Source organism: Phalacrocorax aristotelis, chromosome 9 (assembly GCF_949628215.1).
Source record: "Phalacrocorax aristotelis chromosome 9, bGulAri2.1, whole genome shotgun sequence".
In the NCBI taxonomy this organism is placed as follows: domain Eukaryota; kingdom Metazoa; phylum Chordata; class Aves; order Suliformes; family Phalacrocoracidae; genus Phalacrocorax; species Phalacrocorax aristotelis.
Genome location: NC_134284.1, coordinates 18,208,980 through 18,223,755, shown reverse-complemented (window position 1 = coordinate 18,223,755; position 14,776 = coordinate 18,208,980). Strand labels below are relative to the sequence as shown.

The following is a 14,776-nucleotide window of genomic DNA, read 5'->3' as shown; positions in this document are numbered from 1 at the left end:
ACAGAAAGTGGCACATGGCTAAACTATGGCCCGGTGCTCCCTCTTTACTGGCATTAAATTAAGAGTGACATCACTGAAGATTGTCACTAGAACTATTTTAGTAGCATCATTCTCTGTGAATGGAAACAGGAAGTGAAATATATTAATCTTATAACTCAGATTCACACTTTCCTTCATCTTTCTCAGTGGCTCTGAAGTTAGATGCATTAGAGACTCAAAAAGGCTAGGCAAGAGTATCGTAGCCTACGAGCATGTGAGTCAGGAGTGACCCCACTGACTAACAAAGCAAAGCTGATATGTAGCTACATCATGAATGTGGCGATGCAGGTTGTGGCTAAGGTCCCAGGAAAAAAAAATTACAGGAAGCGACCACCAGCTAGGTCACCACAGTTCGCTGAAAAGCTCCCAACTTACAAAGCTGAGCTAATCGTTGCTGGATTTTGGCAGATAGATTCTGCTTTAAGTGAATTATTGACTCATAAATTCACCTCTGTTGTTATTACACTGACAACAATATCATTTGGCACTGACATTTCATACCCAGTGGATATTAACGAAATTACCATCACAGCCCCTTCAATTAGATATTCTTATTGTATAGATTGGGAAGTGAGATAGGAACTGCAGTGACTCACTGAGGCCATACATTAATGTTTTTAGGCACTGTCTGTGAGGAAACTTGAATTTGAATGCAGGCATTTCTCCTTGCCATTAGACATCTGGATTTTATAAACTTTTCTGTAAGGAATGTCCTTGCTCTCATAAGAGTTCCTGTGAATTTGAGCTTGTTTTTTGTCTGCAGAAGCATCAGGAATTCTAAGTTGAATATTCAATAACAATACACAGCATGGATTGGTGCCTGGATGAAAACATTTACTTTTCACTGTCAATTTTGCATAGTGAAAAATACCTCTCCTGTAACACTGCAATGTTAAAAAGAACATAGATGTTCACTTTCACACCACATACCAATGTAAGCTGGTCCAAGCTATGGCTTTCACGAACATTGGTGGAATATTAAAAAGCGTAAGATCTCAGGGCCAAATTTTGCGGAAATTAAGCTCTTTGCATAGGGTCAGGGCCCTAAGTTTACCAACAGAGTGTGCGGTCTCTTCTGCCTCCTTGGGGTTTGACTGCTTGTGTGGAGGCCAGTGCTGACATGGTGCAGCCGTGCCCAGCCTCGTACCTTGCTGATCCTGACCTTGCCTTCCTGACTTGGCTTCCCAGCTTGCCCTCAGACCAGACTCATTACTAGTGATTTGTCTGGTAATCACAGAGCTGTTGGCCAATGCTGGTTACCATCACTGGACCTGCTCTGTGTGCCTTGCTGGGGTGTCGTGGGACTGCTTGGCTTCTCAGTGAGGATGCTGCCCAGCCTGCCTCGCTGTCACCCTCAGCTCCTGGCTCCTTGTCCCTTGCACAGCAGCCAGCTCTCACTACTCCCTGAAGCACAAGTTAGATTTGACCCAGTTTCATTGCTTAGTTTTAGTTTTCATAATTCTTTATTCAAAATAACTTAAAAACCCCAGGAAAATCAACTTTCCAACATTTCTGGCATGTGAAAGGTCTAGAAATGAACCACTGACTTCTTCCTTCCATGAAGTTACAGTGAAGCTCAGTTCTGCTTTTATTCCAGTGCTGCAGGGAAATTTCACATTCTGTTGCAAAATACATAGGTCAGCACAGGAACAAATCTGTGGTGATGTAACTTGCACTGCTGCTTGCATACTTTTTCCTTCACAACATATAAGAAGGTATTACAGACACCCCCCTCCACCCCCCCCATCAAAACAAAGCAAAATCCAGCAAATGGAAACAAATAAGGGAAAGGAACATACTTTTTAGAGAGAAAGGCAACAGCCAGAATAGTTCATAGGTTCACAGGACAATTCTGGTTAGAAGGGACCTGAGGAAGTTTCTAATCCAACCTTCCGTTCACATGAAGGTCAGCTGTGAGGCCAGACCAGGTTGTTCAGGGCTTTGTTCAGTTGGGTCTTGAAAACCTGTCAAGATGGAGCACGCAGAACATCTTGGTGCAACCTGCTCCACTGCTTGGCAGTCCTCATAGTTCAAAAGTTTTTCCTTATATCAACTCTGACCCTTCTTGCTCCAAGTTACGCACATGATTTCTTGTTCTCCTGCTGTGCACTCTTGTGAAGAGCTTGGCTCCATCTTCTCAATACCCTCTTTGCAGGAATTGCCATTAGGTTCCCCAAAGCCTTCTCTTCTCCAGGTGGAACAAGCCCAGCCTCCTTAGCCTCCCAAGTTCCCCTCTCGGAATGTGAAATTAATGGAAAGTATAAACAGACACAAAGAGGAACTCATGTAAACAATGAAAGTGGATCTTTGTAATGGAGAATTTTGTAATTTACATGCAGAGGGATCTTCTCATAACAATTTCCATATTGCTTGTGACCACTGTATGCTCATCCTCCAAGTATGATGTCAAACCTAGAAGTCTGCTGAAAAAGTGCTGGTCAAAATCTTTCCACTACACAGACTTCATAGAGGGTTTTTTTTTTGATGGGAAAAAAAAAAAGTTTCTCCCTATGAAACTGGACAACCACTATTACCAAACACTCTTCCTGGCAACTGAACAAAAGTAAAAAGGTTGTGAGAAGAGACACAAAAGACTTTCCATGGTGCTTCAACTCTTTTCAGAGGGTCAAGTGCCCCCTGCTACCAGGGAACCACGCAGCTGTTGCAGGGCCCTACACAGGAACAGATCCCTGAATTAACAGCTGTACTTTTGATTTGTGCTAACTTCAACCCTTTCAAAATGTGGGTTCTTTTGCTGCCATTCTTATTGTTTGTTGGTACATTCATGTTCTTTTCTGGTTTGTCAGTATTGCTTGTTGGTTTGTTGTTTGATTTCTTTAAAACTGGCAGACTGAGAACCCTGGAACCTCTAGCTGAGGCCTCCAGGTGCCTCTAGGTTAAGTAAATGAATATAAACCTTCCACTATTGACTCTGTAAATGTAACCACACTCCAGATTTCAGTCATAATAAGCAAGGCTAAAGGTGGAGATATGAAACCTCTCCCTTCAATCCTTCCCTTTCCTCCCTGCATATATCAGGAAAAAGTTCATCTGAGTTAAACCACCGGTAGCTAGAATTTGGTTCTTTATAGGCACCTGAAATAATGATTCTCCAACTATCTGAAACCCAATATTGATATTGTAATGAAACTCCATTACATATGGTTATACATTAGAACATGTATTTCCCAAAGAAAACAAAAGCTGAAAAGCTTAAGAGCAGGTAAGTACCCATCCCCATGAGGTAAACAATTTTAAGTGGCTAATCTCAGGGGTATGGTGAAGGAGAACTCGAGTCATTACTGAAACACAGGAAACATCATAGCAGCATAAATTACACCATGAAATTAGAGAGAGGATTTACCACTGTCCCTCTGTCTGCTTCACTGTCAATCACTTGAATGATCTCCATGTGTGTGCATGCTTTATTCACTTCTATCACAGTACTGATTTTAAAAAAAATCCCTCTTGGGGCTCCTTCCCAGCTAAGCTTTATGTTTCTACTAAAACTGGAAAACAAATGACTAGGTTAAGAGTACTTCAGCCTTCCTCCAGCTGAGTACGTGTATGCCCAGCAGACGGGCTAGCTAGCAAGCTGCGACAGGAGGCAGTTCTGTGGTGATCCTCAGTACTTTTGTCAGCGTGTCATGGTCATCTTTCTTGACTGTGGTTTTGTTGATTGTCTTTGCTGACATTGATTTATGTACCATGCCTGATTTAAAGATATGTGTTGATGTTCCATTGATTTAATTGATGCTCTAACAAGTTCTTATTAGTTCCAGCTACTGGTTTCACTTAGTATCTGTGACTTTTGGGGTATTTCCTAGGTACAGACCGGGGAAGAATTTTTCCCTCTTTCCCCTTTAGGTTATCCAATTTTGCTTTGAATGTGCTTGGTCAGGCATTTTTGACAGTCTCCATTTCACAGGAAGTTCTGCAGGTGATGAGTGCACTGCTCTTTGTAGCACAGCTGCACAGAGCATGGTCTTTCACTTGGTCTCCTTCACTATTTTGTTGGCACAAGCAACACCTGAGCAAATTCAGTATGTCTGTTCGTGCAGTTTCACTCACAAAGCAGTAAAGAATGGGATCAGCAATGCAATTCAAACTTGTTAAGGCCTGTGTGATTCTGTAAACCTTATATATCAACTGCAAAATCTGTGGGTCAGTGGTGTAAGGTTCTTTGATGCTGCGAAAAAGCAATACAACATGATAAGGAGTGAAGCAAACAATGAAAGTAACTGTTATATTCAGAATGAGTTTCCTCACTTTTTTCTTTTCTTCTTCTACTGTAGCTTGATTATGCCTCACTACTTGGTAGATTTTATAGTAGCAAACCACAATGATTATCAAAGGGACCAGGTAACCTGAGCATATCCGGAGTAAATTTATCCGTGCCTGCCACAATTCCAGGGGGTATTTATCATAGCATAATGTATGATTTGTGATATTGCAAGGATCATTGAATACTTCTTTGTACACCAATATGACTGAATTCAAGATGCTTTCCAGAAGCCAAACAATTATGCTGACAATCAATGAAAATCTTCTTGTGCGCAAGTACTGGAGCTTCAAGGGATGAACTAATGCCAGGTACCTGTCAAGAGAGATGCAAGCAAGGAACGCAGTGCTGGTGTAGAAATTCATATACATAAGGAAGGCAGAAATCTGACAAAGCAAGGCAGAGAATCTCCAATTATCTCCATTCCAGGCATAATCAATCCAGAGAGGCAGAATCAGAGAGTACAAAAGGTCAGCCAGGGATAAGCTGAAGAGGTAGACTGCTAACTCATTCTTTTTCCTCACCTGAATGCAAGATGCATAGAGGGATATGCAGTTGATGGGAATACTGATCATCATCACAATACTGTACACAAATGGAAACAAATACTTATCCAGGGTGTGATCGTCATGGCACTTAGCAGTGTTGTTCATTGTCTACTCCAAGTAGTATCTTTGGGCTAATTCCAGCCTGGATGCAATAAAAGCCCCTCTGTAGTGTGATGGGTGGTCATCTGTTAGATCTTCAGGACCTGGATGGTAAGATTCCAGCCTTCTGCTACCAAAAAGGAAAAATGTCAGCTAAAACAACATTTTTGTTTCTTTTCTTTATGGGCTTCTTGGTGGGTGTCTTTTTTAGAATAAAGAAATTGTGTTTGTGGAGATCAAAGATTTTAAAGACTGCTGGAGTTAGGAGTGCCTAGGAAGAGGAATCCAAATGTCTAAGGTGGTCAAAGTCAGTCAGATGCAAGCTTCTACAGCACAAGCATGTTGTCGTGTTTAGTCCCAGTCAGCAACTAAGGACCACACAGCTGCTTACTCACTCCCCCCACCCCAGTGGGATGGGGGAGAGAATCAGAAGAGCACAAGTAAGAAAACTCATGGGTTGAGATAAGAACAGTTTAATAATGAAACTAAAATAGTAATAGTAATAACAGTAATGGTAGTATAATGAAAAGGAAAATAATGAAAGAGAGGTGAAACCCAGGAAACCAAGAGATGCAACCACTCACTACCCGCTGACCAACGCTGACAGTCCCTGAACTGCGTTCGCTGTCTTCCCATGTCAACTCTCCCCAGTTAATACATTGAGCATGACATCATGTGATATGGAATATCCCTTTGGCTCGTTTGGATCAGCTGTCTTGGCTGTGCCCCCTCCCCTCCTGGCTTCTTGTGCACCTGGCAGAGGTGGGAAGGTAGAGAAGTCCTTGACTAGTGTAAGCACTGCTTAGCAACAATGAAAACATCTGATCTAAGCTGGCCAAAGGGAAATTCCATATCATATGACATCATGCTCAGCACTATAAAAGCTGGGGGAAGAAGAAGGAAGGGGGGATGTTCAGAGTTATGGCGTTTGTCTTCCCAAGTAACCATTATGCATGATGGAACCCTGCTGTCCTGGAGATGGCTGAACACCTGCCTGCCCATGGGAAGGAGTGAATAAATTCCTTGTTTTGCTTTGCTTTGCTTGCATGTGTGGCTTTTGCTTTACCTGTTAAACAGTCTTTATCCTAACCCACAGGTTTCTCACTTTTATTCTTCTGATTTGCTCCCCCATCCCACCGGAGGGGAGTGAGCGAGTGGCTGGGTGGTGCTTAGTTGCTGACTGGGCCTAAACCACGACAGTAATTAAGACACTTCCAGAGGGGTAGGGTTCTGCAATCCCAGGTCTCTCTTGTGGGAGAGTCAAAGCAGATCAGAAAGTGCACTACAAATAACAGAAGCGCACTTTCTATTATTCTGGTGAGCAGAATAGGGTTTTGGCCATATGAATATGGCAGATTTCTTATGCCCAATAACCTCCTCCCAAGTCAACAAAGAGACAAAGATAGAAAGACAGGGATTCATGTACCGCTAGATCTTGGGATCTGCTCCAAAGAGGAGAATGTGTGCCTGGTATGTCTCTCTATTGCGAATCACTCTCTTGTTGCATCCTCACACTTCTGTGCTTCCACTCCCCTCCTTTGTATGTGTTCCCCAGCAAAGCTTACTGCACGTACCAGGAACCCTCATGTGAAACCTGGCAGGCTATTGGGTTCCTGCGTGCACAGGAGAATCTGCCAGGGTGTCACTTAGACTCATGTGAAGTGAAGACTCTCTGAGCACAATTTTTTGCTTACATGTCTTTCCTCTAAAAATTGCAATTGCTGTGCATGAATTTATAAAACCATTAGCAATTAAGCTTATCTTAGGCACTACCAAGGCTGTGGGTGTCAACAGCTTCAACATGAAAATACCAGTAAAACGGCAGCATTGACTAAAGCAGTGGGACTGGAGGAGTTGCATGCATGAGCCTTAGAAGCACTTAGAAGACCTGACCTTTAAATAAGAAAGGATGTACAACCGCCGCTATGAGACAGCTAGTACTCACTCACTGATTATATCACAGCTAGGACACTCAGTAGTTCTCTTCTTCAAATATCTAATTTTAAGTTCAGGAAATACGGGAATATTTGTTGTGGTCCAGTTCTACTGCCAAAATACAAACAGCTTCAGAGACTGCCTGTGATAATTCACCTGTGGTTTGAGCCTAGATTGCCAGCAGAGGAGGTAAAGAGGTTGTAGAATGAGTAGGTTGCAAGATAGCACCATCTACAACTGTTTCCACACAGGAAACAACTCAAAGTGAAGACAGCTTGGGTGCAGGTATTTTCCCATGCGATAGGCAAATTCATTCTGCCTTTTATGGGTCTGATGCATGTGTGTGTGTAGATTTGTGGGTTTATCAGAGGAACCCAAGTAGGTTTATTGCCTCTGTTGAGAGGTTATTATATGGATCTCTTTTCCATTTAAAAAAACGCTACCTTTCACGCATATTCAGAAAGAAAAGGCGCAAGGACAAAACTAGTCAGAAAGAACGTATTTAAATTTACCAGCCACTGCTTTATTTGATAAGGCTGGCTAACTTTTCACAGTTAGAGCAAAATTCATTCATAGGCTTGAAAAACAAGGAAAATTCTTGAGAAGGACTTGCCAATTTAGTCCATTGAGCAGCTTTACTTATATGATAACAAGAAACCCGCAGTGTCTATATTTAAGACAAATATAAGATGTCTGCTTTTCAGCATGGTTTCATAAAACCACACAGTAAATAGGGCATTGTAAGCTTACCAGTATAGATAAGTATCAAAAATTAAAAATCTAGCTCTAGAAATTGGAAACCAGGGTTTCGCTGACATACTTCTCGCCACAAGCAAAGCAAACATGCACTGACCAGATGAGTAAAAGATAAAATACCTACCTCTTCTAATTACATTTTAGCATCTTCATGTCTAACAGGGAAACATGCCCTTTCAGAAGCCTGTCTGTAATGTAGTGAGTGTATGAGGCAGTGTTTACTATTCACGTGACTGAGAAACTGGAATTCCTTCTCCCACCCCCACAAACTCTTTCTCCGTTGTTAGTTGACTTACTATATTAGACACATCATCCTTCCAAGCTCTGGACTTTTCTCCATGTTACTCACAACAGCTCCTCTCACTGTTACCTTTATCAGCTCTTTCATATCTACTCAGAGACCAACATGCCGATTTCTTCATGCCACCCACCTTTTTTTTCTTCAGCTTTCTCTTTTTAGCTCATTGTTTCTAAAAGTTTTGCTCTACCGATCTCACTGATCATAAGGTAAAACACTTGTCCTTACATTGCACTTGTCTGAATAAACAGCATGTTCTTTGGGGCAAGACCCTGCTTCGCTCTTCTGCCCTCCGCCTTAAGGAACTAGTATTTTAATATATAACTGGCTAATGGCAGGCTGGGAAACAGAAGATGGGATTGAAAGAAGAGAGTTGAGATCATATGAAATTTGCCAGCTCAGCAATATTTTCTGTCCTTCATGTTCACAGGTCACTGTACCTCATGGTTTCCTTTTATTTTTTAGATTGGATATTATTTATTTAATTTTACTTTTTAGTTGGATATTAGGAAAAATTTCTTTACTGAGGGAGTGGTCAGTCATTGGAACAGGCTGCCCAGAGAGGTGGTGGAGTCACCATCCCTGGAGGTATTTAAAAGATGTGTAGACGTGGCACTTCAGGGCATGATTTAGGAGACATGGTAGCGCTGGGTTGACAGTTGGACTTGATGATTCTAGAGGTTTTTTCCAACCTTAATGATTCTATGACCAGTATCACCAATAGCTTCTATGAATAAAGCCCCAGAGGCTGTCTAAAATTCCCCAGGTAATCCATGTCCCAGCTCTGATGAAACATTGATGCTACTTACACGAGGACATGCTTTCAAAGAGAATAATAACAAAAGGTGTGTCATTCTGGCATGTATCGATGACCTACACTGAAGTGTGTCAAAGAGCCTGCAAATGCACACTGCAGTTTCTTCCACAGAAACATAAAAGCTGAAAGAACTGGTTTGCCCTGATTACAATAGATTTCATTACAGTTACTTGGGGCCTTATCTCAGGGGAAGTGGTCCATACCATACTTCCCTTCCTTATGTTTTTCTGATGATTAGAACTACATAACGTGAAATTATTTGTCTTACCTGAATGCATGATCTGAAGCGTTCCCAGGTTTTCTCTCAGCTACTGAGGGTCCCTGCTGGTTTTGACCAGAAGGATGGTATTGGCTTACAGCTACCCTAAAACACAATGTTTGATCATTTTTCCCACTGATTGTTAACTTTTTTCTAAAAAACTATTGAGGAATTTCAGTTTAATGATCTTGTCTAATGGTTTGACTTCCATGGTCCAAACCCACTGTGTCTAATTCTGTAGACTTATGACTTATTTTATACACTTGTTTTGGTATCAGATGTGTTTCAAATGAAAAAAAAATCTCAACAGGATTTTTTTCTTTTAGTCCCATTATTCAATGATTAGCATTGTCCCTGTCTCTTTGTCATTCCACTACAGAAAACCTGCTGTACAAGAACTCTGAAAAGTCAGTCAGATGTAAAATGTAGAGAAACGGACTAGCACATGCTACGCTTCAAGTAATTTATGCAAACAAGCCTGTAAAGGAACCATGTGAAGATTTCTGGAGAACAGCACTCACTACATATTGTAGTTGTATTGATACATTCCTACAGTATCTTTTTCAGATTCAAAGAGAGCTTTATGCGGTGTCTCCATTTATGACATTTTGAAAGTAGTAAAGTGAGTATAAAGTTATACTTTCATAAACACAAATAATAAATGATATTCCGTACTCTTATCCATCAACAACTTTCTAAGGGAAGAATGGAAGAGTATTTTTTATTTTTCCAAGAAATTAATTCTGATATGGTCTGGGAAATTAGGGAAAATTAAGAAGACTGTAAGGATTTTGTACTATTAACAGAAAAGTTTAGTCAGTAATTAAAAAAAATTGTCTTCCATTAGCTAATAAACACCAGTTTAATTTTGGAAACATCTGCAACTGATACGTTTCACCCTTTATTTCAAATTCAAGTTCATAAAAGGGCAAGTTGCTATAAGTAATATTCATTATAATATGGTAAGTTTTTGCAAGTACTTCGCTTTTTTAGATAAGTTTCAGGGGAAGAAAACAATGTTGTGTGAGCTAGTACAGTAGCTGCTGTACTGGTGCTACTGTATATCAGCCATAAGATGGAAGGACAGATGGTTTTCTTGATTTCTTTTTTCTCTCAAAGCAGTTTCAACAAAGTAGATTGCTTTGTGTTCTCAAAATAACTTATAGTGCCAAGCTGATTTCCTCAAGTACAAGGACCTTCCATAGTTGGATCTTTATTCCTAATGAGCAGATCTCAAAACTTGATTCCGAAAACTTCACAGTTTACGAGGGTTGAAATATGCCTTTTCATAACACGGACATTTTTGTTTAAAATGAACAGCATTTTTCCTCATGCAACGCTAAATTTCATTCACAGGTCTCCATGAGATTCTGTAGAGAATCAAACAGGTCTAAAAAAACTCAGTCTTTTTAACTTGGAGATATACTTTACAGACTGTTTTATAGAGCATAAAAATTTTGTTAACAGGAGCAAACAGAAAAAAGGCATGTTTTTTAGAATGCAGGCCATACAGGGAAGTATTATTTTACTAGATACTTATGTGCATCTTGTTTTTGCATACAGAAGTATGCTGTACAAAATATTTTCATGTACATGGTACTTATTATTCTAAGAAACTACTTTTAGCACAGCTTATTTTTCTGCTAAGTTTTAAGCACTGTGTATAGTCATATAAATAGCGCCGAGTCCCTTGTTCCTGCCATAAAATATTAAAGAACAGTAACAGAAGAGCTACTGGAATCCCCTGTGAGGTCTGAGGCATTTTTTGCCGTGAAGACAGGACAGCTCAGAATCCTGAAAATTCACCCCTAAATACTGTTCTTCTCTATCCTTCCTCCCCCTCTCCTAAGCAACAGGCATTTTGATCATGGCAATACCATTACAACAATAAATCACACTGGTATATCTTTCCTAATCCAATCTTTTGCTGTCATTCGCCCGTTTGTCTCATGTTTCACTTGTGCTGGGAGTGAAATACTCCTTCTCCCAAAGCAACCTTTTCCAGCCCCTTTTGTGTCCCTTCTTCTTGTTGTATGTCAGCATCACCTTAAGGGAGAGCCAGGTGGAACTCTGTACCAGAACATAAGTTCTGTATCTGACTTCTTGGATTTTGAATACTTACCTAGGCAGCCATGTGTCCCAGCATAGCGGTTTCACTGTGATACCATCGCTAGTGTAACCCACGTCTGCTTCTGAGAAGAAAAACTGCTTCACAAGATAATGCAACAGGAAGCTGCTCTTGGATGCACCAATGAGGCAACAGCTCATGTCTCTCAATTTTTTTTGCCTTTTTTTTTTTAATATGTTGTTTATCTAAACTTATCCATGGGGAATAAAGGCAACATAGTTACACAGAAGTATGCACAAAGGATGGTACCAACCTTGGTAAATCTAGGAATACTTTTATTAAGTTTATAAAAGCTTTATGGAAAATATTGCCGAATTCCATGAGTGGAGGATATTATAAACCTCTTACCTAGGACACAATTCATTCTGCAGAGAAACCACTCCACAGAAAAAAAATACTGTGAAGTGTGTATGTATTTGTTTGTGTTTACTTGTATATGTTTGAAACATAGGGTCTTTTTTTGACTTTCCCAATGAATTTATCACAGGATCAAGTAAGAATCCACCCAAGAAGAGCCCATAAAAATATATCACAATGACTTTAGGAGTTTGTGCAAAAAGAATGAATTATTTTCAGAATTTTTATTACTGTTTTTTTCTGTTTGTTTACTGATGGAAGTTTGTGAACAGTTCTAGTTAACAAAGAATAACAGAATGTTATGCACTGCAACAGGTTAGGGTGCATATTTATATATTTTTCTATAAACTGAATCTGAGGTTGGATGCGGCTTTCACAGGAGCGATTCTTTTAACAGATAATTCAGTTGACAGGTGGAAGATTGTTACATGAGCACAGTTTCTTTTTTCCCTCTGTGATCAGAATAATTTATTGTGCACTCTTTTTTTTTCTTAAATTCTGTTTGGAATGTTTCAATCGGCTTCTAAGAAACTGGGTGCAATTTCACTTTAAATGTACATCTGTTTTTAACAGAAAAACTGGCCTCTCTGATGATTCAGACGCTAAGGAGAAATGAAACAGTTGAGCAAATTTAAAAGCTTTAAAATAGGATATACTAGACTTCCTTGAAAACAATACTAGGCAGCTCTATAATACTTAACCACTGGATGCAGAGATTTGGTTTCTCCTTTTTTCCAGCCAGAGCATGACATTTTCATCCCCAGTTTTTCTATTGATGGCTTGTTATATGAAGCCTAAATTATCAAATCATTCTATACTTGTGGTCATTCCTGAACTGGTGTCATAGCCCCCCTTCTGTTTGGTGAAAGGGAGGCTTTCCAGTCACTTGGTTAGATTAATTTCTAAAAGAAATTTCAGTCAAACTTTTATCTTCACTGAGAGAAAAGTCACTAGACAAAAGACCTGTTTTATTACTTTTCACCTGCCTTTTCCTAATATGGTACCTACTAAGAACAATGTCTGGTGAGCTGGTTCTGCTGTTCTGTTGAGGGTTCCTATACTTCACTGAAGAAAAATCAGTTCTTATCATTAGAAATAGAGAAACAGTTGATACACTTCTACAGTTCTTCACTGTAACAATTGATAATGGGACTAAAAGATCAAAGGAAGCAAGAGGGGAGATGATGCATTTTATACATTCCAGAAGTAAAGCTATATGCAAAAAGCAACTCTTGACTGTGTTGATTCCGAACAATTTAATTTCTGATGCAAGCAGCACAGTTTTCCAGTTTTTTTGGGGGATCTGGACATACACGGTGTTTCAAATCAGTCATCCTAGAACAACAGGTGCTCTTTGGGTTGGCTGAGATTAAAGTACTATCAAGAAAGAACTGAAATAGAAAAGCATTAACAGTGGAAAATTATTTTCTTTACAAAAGAAACAAAGAATAAGTCCTCAGTAACTTTATTTTTTATATTTGCCCTTACAAAGGGTCCAGAGCTCATGTCCTCAGGTCATGGGCAAAGGTGTAAAGAAAAAAACAGGTAAAAAGCAAGGTCGAGATTCCTAATGCAGAATAAAAGTCCCCAGACTCTCACCAAAATATCTTCTTCTTTCAACCAAAACAGATTCTAATGTTTTTCTACACCAACTGAAAGGGGAGGCACTCAGCACATCATAGGATGGAAATAGGAGTTTTGAAAGCTGACACTTTTAGGCTCTTGTGAGTGAATAAGAGACTGAATTCCACAGCTGACTCCTTCTACCTGGAATAAATTGAACATTAATTTAATAAATTACCAAAATTACCCAATTAATAATTCATGATGGTTTTGCAAACCTTTCAGGTGTGCAAAGCTGTACAGTCTGCTGGAATGAATGTGAATTAGGACCATGAACGTAATTCTACCTCCGCCACTGACTCACTGCAGCCTTGAGGAAGTCACTCTGTCCTTCTGCATGTAATGATGACATCGTATAGCTCATTTGGGTGTGAGCAGGTTCATTAGTTAATGCTTGATATTGCTGTAAAGTGCAAAATGTTTTGTGAGTGTTTGGTATTGTTATTAAAAAAGAAATAAACAGGAAACGACAGTCAGGTAATGTCATCACTGAGACATTAGATCCCTCGGTGACATGGACAAGAGAGGCAGTAGCTCGAGTAACAGCATTCTTTGCGGACATAAAACGTGCAAAACCAGGCCTTTCCCGCAGCCTCAACGCGCTGCCCGCGTGACGTCAGCCACTGCGCCTCCCGCCGCCGCGGTCGCCTTTCGGCACGCGGAGCGTCGCGGCGGCGCCCAGCAGAGAGGCGCTTCGCCCGAAGGGCTTCTGCAGGACCATCAAGCTGACCGCCGGGCTTCCGGTCGCTGTTCCTCCGGCCCGAATGCTTGCTCGAGCCGGGCTCTGAGGGCACAGCCTGGCTATGCTCACGGAACCTCCTCGCATACGACACAGCACCACCCCGCCTGGTCGTATTTGCACGCAGCTGCCCTGCAGTGTGCCCCGCGGAGGCTGTAAAACAAAAAGCTTGTTCAGCGACGCTGCTGGCGCAGGACAAAGCCCACTTTGGGGTCACTCCGTGGGGTCCTGCAGGCGCGGATCGCACCGGGGCCAGCACCTCCCCGGGGCAGGGCCGCTCCGGGCCTGGCCTGTGCCCCGGGCCGCTCCCAGCCACGAAGCAAAGGTCGTTCTCACGGCGTGCCGGTGTTTCCTCCTCCACGGTGCCGACTTTAGCCGACTTCACGAGGGATTTGCCGGCAGCCTGAGGGTGGGGCGAAGCCGGGAAACGGCTGCTGGGTGCGGGGGGTCGGCCTGCGAACGACAGATCCACTGGGAAACAATTTCTTTCCCAGGAAAGCTGTCGTGCCTTGCCGGAGGCCCCGAAAAAAAGGGTCTTTCTGGGGTAGCTCTCAGAGTCTGGCTGCACTAGACGCAAACCGCTGAGTGTTCCCAGAGAAATCCTGTCCAGCCGTGACGCCAGCACCCCGCCGCGCCTCACAGCCAGTCAGCTTTCCCACACCCAAGGTGGCTCCACAATAGCTTCACTCGCCATTGAGTGCCCAATTACAGCATGGCGGTACGCGTCCCACCAGCTGGAACTTGCCTTGCCCTTTCTCAAAATGGCAACCACTAGCTTCAACCGGAGGGAGGGGCGGGGGTTGCCCGTACGGGCTGAAAGCCTTCCCCTCTCGGCTTTCCCTTCAGCAAAAAGGCGGCGAAGGGGGCTCAAGCCCCGCCCCACTAGGTGATTGGCC

The 14,776-nt window shown here is 41.7% G+C and overlaps 1 protein-coding gene across 1 annotated transcript; it reads right to left on the bottom strand.

The window, feature by feature from the left end:
- Positions 1-1,499: 1,499 nt before the first annotated feature.
- GPR65 (G protein-coupled receptor 65) lies at positions 1,500-5,096 on the bottom strand. The gene has a single exon (XM_075103660.1). It carries the CDS (start codon positions 4,972-4,974, stop codon positions 3,937-3,939), a length of 1,038 nt encoding a protein of 345 aa, XP_074959761.1. The 5' UTR covers positions 4,975-5,096; the 3' UTR covers positions 1,500-3,936.
- Positions 5,097-14,776: the final 9,680 nt, after the last annotated feature.